Here is a 15,111-nt window from a genome sequence, read left to right as displayed (position 1 = left end):
ATTCTTGAAGGAACAGGATATTTCTAGAAAACGGGTGGCGTGATACTAGTCACGTGACCTCGCTGACGCAACAGTATACACCCGTAGACAATGTCAATTGCATTTTATTAATGGCGATGAACATATATATTAGTTACTTTAAAACCCGCCTCTTTCTACAAATCAACACGTAAAGTATTCTTTATATAAAACGGATTAAACATACTCGTGTATAACGTTTCGTTAAATGTTGACTTTTTAAACTGATTTCTCAACATGATTTTACCCCTGTTTATTTAATATTTTACCGAATTAATCTTGCAAAAAAAAAAAAAATCTTATTAACTCTAATAACTCTTATATACGTCTTCAGACGGTTGACAAAATAACCACATGAGTTGTTAATTATTCAATATATTGTGAGTTGAGTTGCCATGAGGAATGTGTATGTACGTATATGATCGTTATATCCAGTACTGACTATCATCCATTAAAAACTAACTTGAAGACGTAAGGTACTGATTGACACGTTTATAAACAATACTACAAACCTCACGTTTAACTGATATAACGTCATAAGTGACGTTGCATGCTGCTCCGATAATAGGTAGTAAGTATGATTAATTACATCATGATGTGATTAAATATTTCATCAATCTTATTGTGATGTTGTATATCATACACTTTACTTATTAACAGATCATGCTTCGGAAGCTTAGGCGTTACACCACAAGACTTTACTATCAATTACATATACGGCTGATTCAAATACTTTTCGCTTGTATGCTGTAATTCAACGAGCCTTATGAGTTCTGGTGTTTAGCGATACCCTTTTTCGGCATGAGCTTACAACAAACAGTCTTATTACTTCCGCCATCGAAGGTTATGGAGGTTATGTTTTCACCCCTGTTTGTATGTTTCTCATCAAGATTTCTCATCAAGTACAAAGTTTATCGTATTAATTGATATCACCGTACTGTTGTGGTCAGGAATTTCAGGATCGGTTCCTTACAGGTGTTTTCATATTGCCCTGTTTAGTTGTGTTAATAAACAATGTGGTAAAGTTAATTAACACGTTTTTAGACTGGGCTACTTAGAGTTTACTAAAACAATTTCTGTCAGTTTTTTTTGGGGGGGGAGCGACGAGGGGGACTTAAACCATTTCAATGTTCTCCTTTAGTGTTATGATAATATTTAAACCATTTAAACCTTTTTCAGTGTCCTCCCATAGTATTATGATAATATTTTTTGGCCTTTAACAACTTGGAAGTTGACGAAACGGTGAAGGACATTATAGTAGGTTGAAGTTTAGTTACAGCGAGTTAATTAAGGAATATAATCTTTTTTTTTTTCTAATTGTAGTTTCAACAGAGTGCCCCTCTTTAGTACTTATAAATGTGCAGGTTCTTTAATATAATTTGTCTTTCAATTCAAAAGTATTATATTATTATTCTATATGTTACTTAGAGTTGTTTATAACCTTCACCATTTTTTATTCTATTTTCCAGGCTTAATTGCCAAGGTTCATGGATTATCTGGTCAAGATAGCTTCTTCACTGTTCAACCTGAAGACCAGACTGCGGTTAATGGTGAGCCCGTAACACTCAATTGTAATGTCTCAACTGACCAGAACTTAGTTATCCACTGGACTCTGAATGATAGTCCTGTTGAGAACAGTACTAGAAGATTTCAGGAATCCACTAACTTACACATTACTCGAGTGGACAGAGTCCAGGACCTGGGAGACTTCCGGTGTGTTGCTACTGACATAGTTCATGACACTTCCGTTAGAAGTCGACCAGCTCAGATTAACGTTCAGTGTAAGTATGAAATTATCAGGTAACTAAATAGTATGATTGGGTTGTTTTTCATGTAGCCAATTAAAAACGTCTGCAAGTTAAATATACTTGTTGAAGATAAGGTTGTTGTTTTTAAAACAAAAATAGTCGATCCAAATATTTAAAATAAATTAGCGTGATCATAATAGAAACTGAAGACGTACTTCTCATGTTATATATATATATATATTTATACAATGGCTGTTGTTGCGTCTCAAGAAAGTAATCAGTTGTTAAAGGAAAATAGGATCTCTATAAACGCAGGGTGTTAACTACTGTGGGGTGCATCACAAGTTTTTTTTATCATTTCTTTGGTGAATCGAATGGTAACTTCATTAACATTAATGTAACAATAATGTTGATATTTTGTACTAGTTGTGTAATACTTTTTTCTTAAGTTTGGAATCGGTGAGTTCTTTTCTTCATAATAAGTTATTGGTGTGACCTTTTCAACTACTTAAAAGGGTAAGTTGAAAGCAATAACTTGAATTAATACTGTATCTTCACTATCCCGTCATCAGATCTGTATAGTGTTGTTGTTTTTTCTGTTTAGTGGGGACCGGGCGTGGCGTAGTAGTTAACATGGTACACTGTGAATTCGAAGGTCCATGTTTCGCGTCCTGTTGTCTCAAACTCGTGCTCCGTTCTTTGGGGTCGTGGATGCGTTATAAGAGTGGCGCTCAAATCGCCAAGAGTTGACTATAGCTGCTTTCACCCTAGTCTATCAGAAAATTAGTGACGGCTAGCGCAAACATTTCTTGTATAGCTGTGCGCTAATATCTAAAACAAACAATGTATACTGCCTGACGAAGCACTTTCGCCAGTTTACATGCTGGATCCATTAAAATTCTAGCCGGAAGGTAGATCCTACATAGTGACAGGTTTGAACTATCTTTCCTTTACCATCCTAAGCACGCTTCACGTGCCACTGGCTAATGAAGGTGAATTGACTTTATTGACCTTCTTTATGTCACGTCCCAGCGTCTCTAAGAAAATACTTTTGGTCGGCCCTTGAGACATTGATCTTTCATGTCCCGTGGTCAGTGTGGATGGACAAAAGGAAAGCAATCTGCAAAGACAGTAGTTGTTTTTACTTACGAGCAACGGGCGATTCTCTCTTCGGCTCACGTGCGTACAGATTAATTAAATAACTTCCGGGAAGGAAGTCTTCTTTTGACTTATAGCTAATGGAATTTATCTAAGTAAAGGTCATTTTCATTTTTGTTTTTTGGCTTTCTAAGGGCGATGGTTTATTAGGAATTAAATGATTTGAAATGAAACAAAGTTGAAGCATATTTGGTTGTTAAGAGAAACAAAGCATGATAAATACTGTTTGTTATATATACTACAAAAATTCTGATTGATACTGACATGAGGTAAAGGGCCAGCCCACCTGGAAAGTTATAATAGGGACGTATGGTGATATTCAGCACTGGCGAAGTCTGATTATTTGTTTTTACCCTGCTTTAATGTATTTACTTACGTGAACACATCACATTAGAATCTTTATTCAAAACGAGCAGCTCCTGTTTAACCGGAGCATTTGTCTCTGTTTATAAATGAGTATTTCATTTCCGCAATAGTAATTATAGATTTCATCCCAAAGCTTTTTCATTTTAAAATGGTTCAACATAATAGAAGTAATAAAAAAGTGTTTTAATGGTAAATAATGGAAGTAATACAGACTATTAATGCGTCATGTTTGATTCATCAAAACAATCCGAACAAAGTTGAGATAAATTAGAGCCGCGTTTCCCAAATTGTGTCCCACAGGGGTCGGACATAATTTCTTGGGGTGGGGGCGCGAGTGATTAGGGTAGAGTCGATAGTGCAATTAAGCGTTTTATTATATTTTATATGAAAATAATAAGTACTTACTACAATACACAGTATTTTAATGTGTACCTGTGTACTATATCTCGTCACTTAACTCACTCTTCTAAAAAAAGAGGGGGCACGCAAGAAACCATATTTGTTAAGGGAGGGATGACAAAAGTTTAGGAAACGCTGAACTAGAGGACTGTTTGGAAGAACTTAATGCTTTATTATTCGTCACATGTTGATTACTTCGATCTGTAGGAATCATTTCATGAGAATAAAGAAATCTGTGTGGTTATTTACATTTGATTAGATTGAGGATTTTTAGTCTGTTAAAATACAAGGAAAAAAAGTGTTTTCAGAAACTTAGCAGTTGTTTTATTGTTTGTGAAGTATTTTTAACCACAGAAGCTAGTTCAGTTATTTAGTTGAAAAACATGGACATAGAATACTGTTTTATAAGTACGTAAATATACTTTGTATTATCAATAAAAGAGCGAACAAGAACTTTATATATGAACACTGAAGGCAGAGTAGGATTTTTACTGGTCAGTTGGATACCGACACGTGAATCTGACGTGAATCCCAAGACAGTAGATGTACATAATGTTGCTGTATCGTATGTAGCATCTAGTGTCATTCTCTAGCGAGTGTTGTTAGCACATCGCGTGAAAAAAGTGTCACTTATCTATACCAGTGATATATATATATATATATAATTTGATTCTCAGATCATGTAAAAAAACGAAAAATGCACCAGTATCAGCATACCTACCTGTGTTTATAGTACCATTGTGATAGCAATAGAATTTTTACCAGTTATGCATGACCATTATGTTACAGAAATCTATATGTTGTATATGGGACACTAATTCAAAGCTGTAAATACTAACCTTATAAACGTGTTAAACATGCAGTCCTAAAGATGTGACGAACAGAACAGTGAAATGTAGATAATAAAGAGCCCAAATATTGTAGTAAAGGGTATTTATAGATTGAATAATGCATGTTTGTGGTTAAATACAAGGTTGATCGGTGTTAGGGAATTAAAATTTTATACAAATTAACAGATTCTCTTGTTTTATTGAATAGAATAATTTGACCGTCACTTTTATAACGCACCCAAGGCCCCAAAGTGAGGAGCGTGTTTTTGCGTGTTGTTTGAATAGAACTTTCAAGTACATTTTTTTGTCTCCCGTTACATAGTCTGCCATGAAATACTTCTTATTTTTGCGAATATTTTGTAACAAAAAATTTTATCTTAGAATTATTTTGCCGGTTTCTTGGTATTAAAATATTCTCATCAGAAATCTTGGTAAAATATCTACGTTTCAGAAAACTGATAAAATCAAATATACCATAAAACAGTGAACTTAAATCAAATATATATATATATATACTAGCTGGAGTACTATTCGGTCAGATAAAGTAGCCCAAGAGTTGGTGTCGGGTGCTGTTAGCTAAACGCCTTCCCCCTCTAGTCTATCAATTCAAAATTATAGATGGCTATGCGCAAATAGCCCTTGTGTTCCTTTACGCAAAAATTATAAAACAAATAATCATCCAGGTTAAAGAAATTTCACCCAGTTTTATTACCAATCTTAAAAATTTAAATTATTATACTCTTTTTTTTTTTGTAATACGTCTTCCATTGCCAATTTTTGCTTGAGAACTACTCCATAGAAATCAAGGACTACACGTTTAGGTTGTACTTCTATAAAAACATTACGTCTATATAGATTTAGGCTTAATAAAAGTGTAAATTTAAACAATAAATGAGGAAGCATTCATAAAGTGTAAGAAAGAAATAATCATTTTAATACATTTTGAATCAAAGGGAACAAACTTATGATTCCAACTTCAAAGTTAAATGAATCCTGCTTTTATAAAGTAACTTCTAAGCTGGTATCCTGATTTTTATAAGTATTTACGTTTTCTTGTCATAGCTTTTCAAGTGACATATTCTTACATCATGCAAGTTAGTATAGAATGAAACTAAGTAAAACTATATACTTTATATGTTAATAGATTTAAGAACACATGTGGTGTTCTTTCATAAATCGTTTTGCTGACAAATTGTGAATAGAGTGAGAATGTAGCTTGGGTTAGTCGTCGCCATGGTAATTAAAAATAGAACCGAGGGGGGCTAACGATCCCACTCACCAAAAACTTTTATTTCAATATGCATCGTAAAGTTTCACATCCGGACAGATATATTTAGAAAGCTCGCGTGTAAGGCAGTCACTCCTTCATATTGCAGTTTCAATAGAAAGATGGCTGAAAGATGTACTGTTCATTTAACAGCATACAAACCACGAAGAGTAAAAAAAAAAAAGTGTCATTTATAGTCAGAAATGTTCAACTGAGCATCTTTTTGGAGGAATAGTCTATCTCCGTTCATTGTTATTGATTTATATGAAGTAAATGAGTGAATATGTATTCATGTTACAGTTTGGTTTTAAGACTGTCTAATGTTTATCTTAATAGACAAAAAGATTATAATGTAAGTGCTTTTTTTTTTTAATTCAGTACAAAGCTTGATAGACCTTGTTTATTATGTATAGTACTCATATATGTCTTTGTATTCTGTGTTGTATATACTTGAAAAAAAGTCGACTTATCAGAAAAAACAAACAAACTTAATTTACTCAGTTGACTCCCTGTATTGTGTTTGGAGGGAACTACAACATTCTCTATAGTTTTGTTTCTGTAGAAAAAAATAAATTCAAATCAGAATTTTTCCTAATTAATGATATGAAATAAATTTTACAAGAAACCTAACAGCATGATAGGCACTCGTGGCGAGAAAGTAGCTGAACACACTTCCTATATAACCAGTACTTGAATTGAGGGGGAACGGAGGGAAACGTCGTTCCCATTGTTAAAATAAATACCAGTTTTGTCCTCCTTATTCTGGCATATGGGAGAACGTTTCGTGAGTGAAACGTCACAGACTGACGTGGTCTCAATGGAGGCATACGTGAACAGCGACATTCCTACTGAGTATTATCTCCCTTAAAATTGTCGCCCTTAGCCATTTCGGTGCCCTAGGCAAGATACAAAGCGCGGGGCCCCTAATAGTATTCGGAAATTTAAAACAAATGTGATAGTAAAAGTTGTTGTTGTTTTCAGACCCACCCTTTTAATGCACGGGTTTTGACTGATCAGTATCTAAAAATAATGGGACATTGTTCGTGTGAAAAAACAAAAACCTTTCATTTGTTGAAAACCAGATGTCCACTATGTCACTCTTCTCCCCATTCTTAAGGGAACACAAACACAGAGACAAACAGATATTATGACTACAGCCATACACAATTTATAAAAAATCCAAAACATCTGTACATATTACATTTTGAAAGGAGCTTTTAGGACACTTTTTATTATGGAAATTGTGCAACAAAACGATGTTGTACTTTTGTTAACGGTATGGTTTTGGTGGATATACACTTTTATCTTTAAGAATCATTTATAAACAATATATATTCATGTTCCTCAATGCGAGGGCCCTAGGCAGCTGTCTTGACTTGTATTTACACCGGTTCTATCCACCGATCATTGGTAAAGCTGATTTTTAGTTTGATCTTAATGTATGTTTTGTGCAAAGTTATTGTTAAATTGTAACTTTGAACTAACGAGTAACGAATAGGTAAGGTAACTAAATTTACGGTATATTTATATATACGAAAATACCAGTATAATATATACTTTCAATATACTGTTAGAATTCCCCGTGTTAACGAAAATACCAGTATAATATATACTTTCATTATACTGTTAGAGTTCCCATATTAACGAAAATACCAGTATAACATATACTTTCATTATGCTGTTAGAGTTTCCCATGTTAAGTAGTTATACTCCGAGCAACGTATATAACAACAATATTCTTGGAAGTTCACAATTCATTCATTAGTCACTTTACCTCACTTGTTCTTTACAAACATACTACATGTTGTAAAACTATAACTATGATGTATTCCTAACAAATGTATCGTACTTAATGATATAGAATAAGGTTACAAGTTCCATTTTATTTTCATGAGCAAGTGCGAAAAAAAGACGGTAATTTGATTCCGTTATTATCTCTAAAAATGTATTATATCAAGCAGTGACGTTCACGTGAACACCGATATAATCACCCAGTGCATAACCAATGATAATTCTTAAAGCTTTGCCGCTGCTCTCTCTCTCTCTTTTGGCTGGCTTGAGATGACTCACCTTCAAACTACCAATATCTTCTCGAACAACGGACCCTGATTCCTCCTTGATATCAGTAGAATAGTTAAACTGTTAAATCCCATTTATAACACGAGGTGTCAAGCAAGTAGCTCTGTTAGGGTAACATTTCATCCCGCTCTCTGTAGTGTCTCGTTACCCATTCAGTATCAACCTACAGATACTTTCAGGCAGCCAGTCGGATGCATGACAACCAATGACAAGCGTGATGTAGATGATACATGCACGTATGATGTTGTGTAAGGACAGTGAGAAAAAGTGGGATTATGAACTTGGTCGATAGGTATGACTGAGCTACAACATGCGATTTTTCTTCATATAGAACTGTTATACGTTTGTATGTATTTCTATTAGTTTGGATGTAATATTCTCCTGATTATCGAACATATTACTTAATTAATGCCTTTATTTACTACTGTTCTCAGTTATTGGAAACATAAACATTACTAGTACGTGTTTCTCCCCATCTCCGGTGTATTTTTTTTCTTAATTTAACGAGATAAGTGTACGGGGAAATCCTGGGGTGTTCATGAATACGCTATTCTTATTCATCTCCTCCCTATAGTTGGTATACGTAATTAAAGGAAAGAAGAAAGCAGTGAAGTCGGTGATATTACTAACTAAAACTGGCTAATTGAACGATACACGGGATTTGGGAATGAAGAGAAAAGCGTTCACAAAACAATAGATATAATGAAACAGGTGAACAGACTAACAAAACAACAATAGCTGAGTTCTGTTTGTATGTGTAAAGAAGACAGTTTCTGTTCAATCACTAACTTCACATTACGGCCGTACGTACAATTTATACCTCTTTCAGAAATATAATTAATATATATGCACACACACGTGTTCCCCAATGGATTGGCAATAAGACTGAAGGTTTATAACGTTAAAAAATTGGTTTCGATACCCGTGGTGGGCACAGCATAGATAGCCCATTGGGTAGCTTTTGGCTTAACAAAAAATAAACACTTTTAAAGGAAGATGGGTTTTTTATTTATTTATATAACTTCGTTTCTCAACTGACTGATTTTTAGTGTAGATGATCAGCTTGTCTTGATATTTTCTAAATTATATACGAAAAAAAACAACAACATTTAAACAAGTATATTGTGGTTATAGATGTGAATAAAACTGAGCATTTGCTATCTGCTTAGAAGGGATGTAAAAATTATTGTTTATTATTGTTGTTGTTTTTCTTTAGGGATCATTGATTTTCTACCAGCATTTAAAGTGTAATAACGTGTACAAATAACTGAAAAAGGAGTGTATGAATTCAAAGAAGTTTGGCATTGTTGTTAAAATATTGTTATAGTCATCTCATAATTTTTACTCAGTCGTAGAATACATATATATATATATATTAGTTATTCAGGAGACAAGAAATTGGGATTTACCCTTTTAAAGTTTTAAAATTTCATTATTCGGTCTAAAAATAACTAAGATAATTAAAGTTTGATATTTTTTCTCCACATTGGGGCAACTAGTAATTAGAGGTAACTGATGAAAACATGATAGATAGTTTATAGTCGATCAGGGGACAGTTAGTAATTGGAGGTTACTGGTAAAAAATATATAGATAGTCTATAGTCGATCAGGGGACAGTTAGTAATTAGAGGCTCCCCAGTGGTACAGCGATATGTCTGCGGACTTACAACGCTGGAAACCTGGTTTCGATACCCGTGGTGGGCAGAGCACAGATAGCCCATTGTGTAGCTTTGTGCTTAACTTCAAATCAAACAAACAAACTAGTAATTAGAGGTAACTGGTAAAAAATATAGATTCTGTCGTCGATCAGGGGACAGTTAGTAATTAGAGGTAACTGGTAAAAAATACAGATTCTATAATTCAACAGGGGACAGTTAGTATTTAAAGATAACTGGTAAAAAATACAGATTCTGTAGTTCAACAGGGAACAGTTAGTAATTAGAGGTAACTGGTAAAAAATATAGATTTTGTAGTTCAACAGGGAACAGTTAGTAATTAGAGATAACTGGTGAAAATAATATAGATTCTGTGGTCGATCAGGGGACAGTTAATAATTAGAGGCTACTGGTAAAAAAAAAAAGGTTCTTTAGTCGATGAGGATATAGTTACCAATAAGAAGCCATTCCTGGAAATTATGGAAACCTAAACTTGTTCTATGAATAGCTAATAGTTTACAAATCTGTCACAGAAAATCTGGTGACGTTATGCTTGACCTAGGAGAGTCAGTAATTAGAACAAATTTCATGCTCGATAGAATTTACTTGCCTGTCTAACCAGCCTTGTTTGTCTCAGATAGGTTTTAATTAATTTGAGTTTCGAAAAGCTCCTTTTAGCACTAGCAACGGTAACAGGCAATGCCAGACGACTTCTCGGTGCGGCAAAGAAGTTAGGAAAATGACGATACTAATGCGTTTTTGTACATGTATTCCGATGCACATTTCGGGGTCACTCTCCTTGAGATGACCTGCAATTCGTCACACGGTTCTTTTGCATTGACATCATTTGCTCGCCATCTGATCTGGAGATCCACGCAATGTGTCAGAAAGTTCTTTGAGCTGATTGTCGCCATGTCAACAATGTGGTACAAGAATGGCTTTCTGGGAAAAAATGCTAAAAACCTGTCCAGCTCGCGCTTCTTTTACATACCATAGTGTTCCATTTCCAGAATTTTTTATATAAATTACTAATTACAATATTTAATCTACGCATTACTTATCTGAAAAAACAACAACAACAAACTATAAATTTATAATATATATATGGAGAAAAACTAACTAATCTGTACCCATTTTTCCACTGACTACCTAAACGCTTAGTTTGGCCAAATGGTTAACGTGAGGGATCAGTTAACGTGAGGACTCATTGTTCGCGTCGCATTGGCGTAAAATCGCGCTTCGCATTTTAGGGCCGCGGGTGCGATGAACCTGCGAATTAGCGGTGGGTGGTATTGACTGTCTTCCCTTTAGTCTCTCGGCTCGAAATTTGGGACTGTTAGCGTAGATAGCCCTTGTGTAATTTTGTGCGAATATCCCAAACAAACCTTTGGCTACCCGCAGCAGTTATGTTCAGCAAGACGGAACATAATATTATAAACGTCCAGCGATCCTGGCAAATGTACTTATATGTAACATTTTTATTTTTTGCCTTAGCCTGTAGCCTACTTTTCATATCTGATAACGCCTGTTATTGGTTAGCTGCATTTTCGATCCGGAAACAGCTCGTTATTCGTGGTTTTCCTTGAAATTATAGAGAGTATTCAGTCGTCTTGAAGGCGGCGAATGATAAATTAAACTTTAATTAATGCGAAAACAGCTAACAGTGAAGGGTCATTCCTAAAGTATATAAAGCCTTTTTGTCTGATCTAAAGACAGCTAGTATTTAGGATTTCTTTGTAGAAATGATAGAGATTCTCTTTAGTCACTCTCTTATATACGACGTGAAAGTAGAACTTCCGTCGCTGGTCTCAGCACTTTTAGTGAACATACTAAAAAATAAGTAGAACAGTGTTGTTCAGGATATTACCTGAAACTATTATCTTGTTATAATTCACTTATGTCTCTTTGTTGTGTATATAGATAAAAGAATCACGTCTCAATACCAGTGTTTTTATTTCATATTGACGTTTTGAGAGTAACGTCTCTAGCCGTCATTTGTTATAAACGATTAACACTCAAGTCGTCGCAAATGGTATGATTTCAAACTGTACTGTAGAAGTTTCTTCTGTTGGTTTCATCTCGGTGCAAAGAGATCTAAGTAGATCTAAAGAAACGCCGAAATGCTTTTGATTTTACACTTCTATATGATTATGAAACTTAATCATAACATTCAACCATTTATGCGCTCATCTGAGCAAATGACATTATTCTGGATCGGAATGGCCAGGTGACTTTCACCAAGATATTTGTTTTTCTATGTTTGGTCGCTGGTGACTTCATTCAACTTGACTTTTCGGTTCAAAACTCGAAAATGGTCAGACTAAACGAATTAAGAATAGAGCCAAATGCATATGGTCTCGTACATAAAATCCCTAATACTGTATAAGCTGTTTTACAATTAGTTGCTAGAAACAGTTTATTATTGGTAGTACGACAGCTGACATAACACAAACTTTTTTTCTGTCAACTGTGTAGACGTGAGTGTGAATGTAATGCGTCTAAAGGTATTGAACATAGCTTGATTACAAGTTGCACCTAAGCATATTTTTGTCAGATTTAATAAAAATTATTCACATACTCCGTTTGATTAATGATAATTTTTATACCACATAATCTCAGTGATGCTGTTATTTTTCTATATTATTCTAAGAATATTCCATTTTCACTTTTACAGAAATCAAGTAAAGGTTTTCCACGGGGCGTAAAAATGATAAGAATATGTCCCAAGATGCTGATGTTTTGTTAGATATAAACTTACCAAATAAAAAGTTAGGCCTCCAAGTATCAGATATAACTACTACAAAGTGTGTGTCTGTTTGTTTTCTAAATACATTCAGTATATGGAATTCAAAGTTCAGTACGAATCAGGTATTGAATACTTTATTTCACACACGCACAAGTATATCTGCATAAAATGTTTGGTGAAGTTCCATTGAATATAAAAAATCCCTCATTTAGCAACGTTATTCCCGTCTGGATCTTCTATTTTAATGGGACCAGCTGTTGAATGAAAAAAGCTTCATAATCATTGGACCTCTAGAGGAGCCCGGATGTTTTACACAGAAAATGTCACAAACGCGAGTCTTGTTTTCAAATGTTCGGCGATCGCGTAAAAGTATTATATTTGTAAAGATTTTGGCAATTAAGTTAGAAACAAAAACATAAACCGACCATTATTCTCCAGATAGTAATAATAATTAATAGTTTTTATTTCAGCCAACGTTTCGCCATTACGCCTTCATCAGGGCAAATAGTAGAGGAACTGTTTGAGGTGAAAATATACACACCATATACGATATGTTTCCACATCAAACAGTTATTGTACTACTAACCTTGATGAAGCCGCAATGGCGGAACGTTGGCTGAACTAAAAGTAGTTTTTTATCCAACTTTATTGCTAAAATGTCTTAATTCCTTCAAGTATGCACTACAAATTCTGAAAAGCAACAAAATATTCGTAATGATTGTTGTTAGTCTCTAGACTTGTGTTCCAAGCACGCTTTGTCATAGTTAGTTTATAGAAGTTAATGTTACGTTTATATTTAAATATTTTAAAAGCTAAACTGTCAAGTGCAACCGTAGTCATTTTGGATTCAACTGTAAGCGATGCCCGACACTAATGCAGCCCAATAGCTTATTTATTTGTTAATTTATTTTCTTCACTGGAATTAACAAATAACCCGTTAGTCCGCTGAATAATAATGGGTAATGAATTGTGACGGTATGTCACATGTTCTCCAAACACCTATAGTATTTTATGTTATTAGTGCTGAGTAATGGACTTTACATCAAAACCAAACTGCTTAACTTCACCATTATATGAGGCTTACTTTACTCGTTGCTTCGATCTTCCAAGCAGCACTCGTAAGCCGTGAATTCGGCGAAACTAGTCTGTTGCAGCGGGAATAGTGAACCAAAGAATATATTAAGTCTCTTCATCATCTTTTCTCCACAAAGAAATTATTTGATGAATAAAAGAAAATAACAGATAAATAAATAACCCATTAGTCCGCTGAATAATAATAGATCATTAATTGTGACAGTATATTACATGTTATCCAAACACCTAACGTATATTTAGGTTATTGGTGCTGAATAAAAGGCCATATATCAAAACCAAACAAACCAATAGCTTATTACATTTCAGAATACCAGTACTTAAAGATATTAATACTTTTAGGGAAGATAATTCTTCACATGTAAACATAAGCTCATCAAAGTAATACTTTAAATAAATGAATATATATATAAAGTTTTATAAAAATAAATGTGTTTGTTTGTAATTAAGCACAAAGCTACACAATGTGCTCTGCCTACAACGGGTATCGAAACCCGGATTCTAGCGTTGTAAGTCCGCTGGGGGGCATAAAAATAAATCAGGACTAACAAATGAACTTGTGTGTATTGGTACCTGCATCTGGCTCAAGATTCCTGACAAATTACGTCGTTACAAACTAATATAGTGAAAACTGAGACTATGTCATTCGTGTTGTGGTAACTAGCAGGTTTTCGCACGTGCCTTATAAACAAAACTGTGTTTTTGACTACGCTCGGAGCCTTTGGTAATTATAACCATTCAGATCTGAAAACACGTTATTTGAAATATAACGTTAGTAGTGACGCTGAAACGAGTGGCATTATTAGAATAAAACCAATTTACGTTGAAATTATCAATCATAAACGTTCATGCACAACATAGTTATTAGTAAAAACGTTAAAATAATATCAAACGTTAGAACCTCATTATATTAGCTAAAATGTTAATTGAACCAAGTTAACTTTTCAATAAAGTTTATAGTAGTAAAATGTGGTTGAGCTAAAGATCATTTTGAACTCTAAAGGTCACAAGTCAAAAAGCAACTTTGAAAAGAAATGCTATTATAGACCCTTTCAATCAGTACCTGATGAAAATAAACTTCAAAGCAAATTTTATTTCGACGTTAAAATTAATAGTATACAATACAGGTGATCATGAGAATTAAAAACGTACTATATTATTTTAAAAATCTAAACATTCCATACAAGCTGATGCACATACGTAAGATCGTTTGTAATTATACAATACGTGTATTAAAGGTTGCTTTTTTTATCAGTAGATATAGATTAGAAAGTGACTGACCATCTAATGTCAATTTTCTGTGTTCTTGACGGTCATCTAATTTTGTCGAGAAATTAACTAGAAAGTTTGTGAGAATGTTTCTATAGATAGGGAATAAAGATGGATGAATAAATAAATAATAATAAGCAAAGCCATACCACTGTTTGTAATTTTCTTAGTATAACGATTTTTTAAAAATTTAACGTGAATCTCCCGGATGAAGAAACTGCACGGGGAAGAGAATTCAAATCAGAAGTTATAAAACAATGGACTTATCTATACCTAGGTTGAAAAATTTACATTTTAGGGACTGACAATCAAAAGAAACAGTTACCGCGGAAGAAGTATAATCTTTAACTAGACAGAGTTCCCCGTGGCACAGCGATATGTCTGCGGACTTACAATGCAAGAATCCGGGTTTCGATACCCGTGGTGGGCAGAGCACAGATAGCTTATTGTGTAGCTTTGTGCTTAATTACAAATAAATAAACAA

The 15,111-nt window shown here is 34.1% G+C and overlaps 1 protein-coding gene across 1 annotated transcript in view; it reads left to right on the top strand.

Moving 5' to 3' along the window:
• The window catches only part of LOC106458823 (inactive tyrosine-protein kinase 7-like), a 71,336-nt gene that overhangs the window by 13,360 nt on the left and 42,865 nt on the right, over window positions 1–15,111 (top strand). Inside the window, exon 2 of the mRNA XM_022385173.1 lies at window positions 1,488–1,799. Within this exon, the coding sequence (XP_022240881.1) occupies window positions 1,488–1,799 (312 nt within the window). The remainder of the gene's footprint in view (window positions 1–1,487; window positions 1,800–15,111) is intronic.

This window comes from Limulus polyphemus, unplaced genomic scaffold (genome assembly GCF_000517525.1).
Source record: "Limulus polyphemus unplaced genomic scaffold, Limulus_polyphemus-2.1.2 Scaffold520, whole genome shotgun sequence".
Taxonomy (NCBI): Eukaryota; Metazoa; Arthropoda; class Merostomata; order Xiphosura; family Limulidae; genus Limulus; species Limulus polyphemus.
This window is presented reverse-complemented; position numbering and strand designations above follow the sequence as displayed.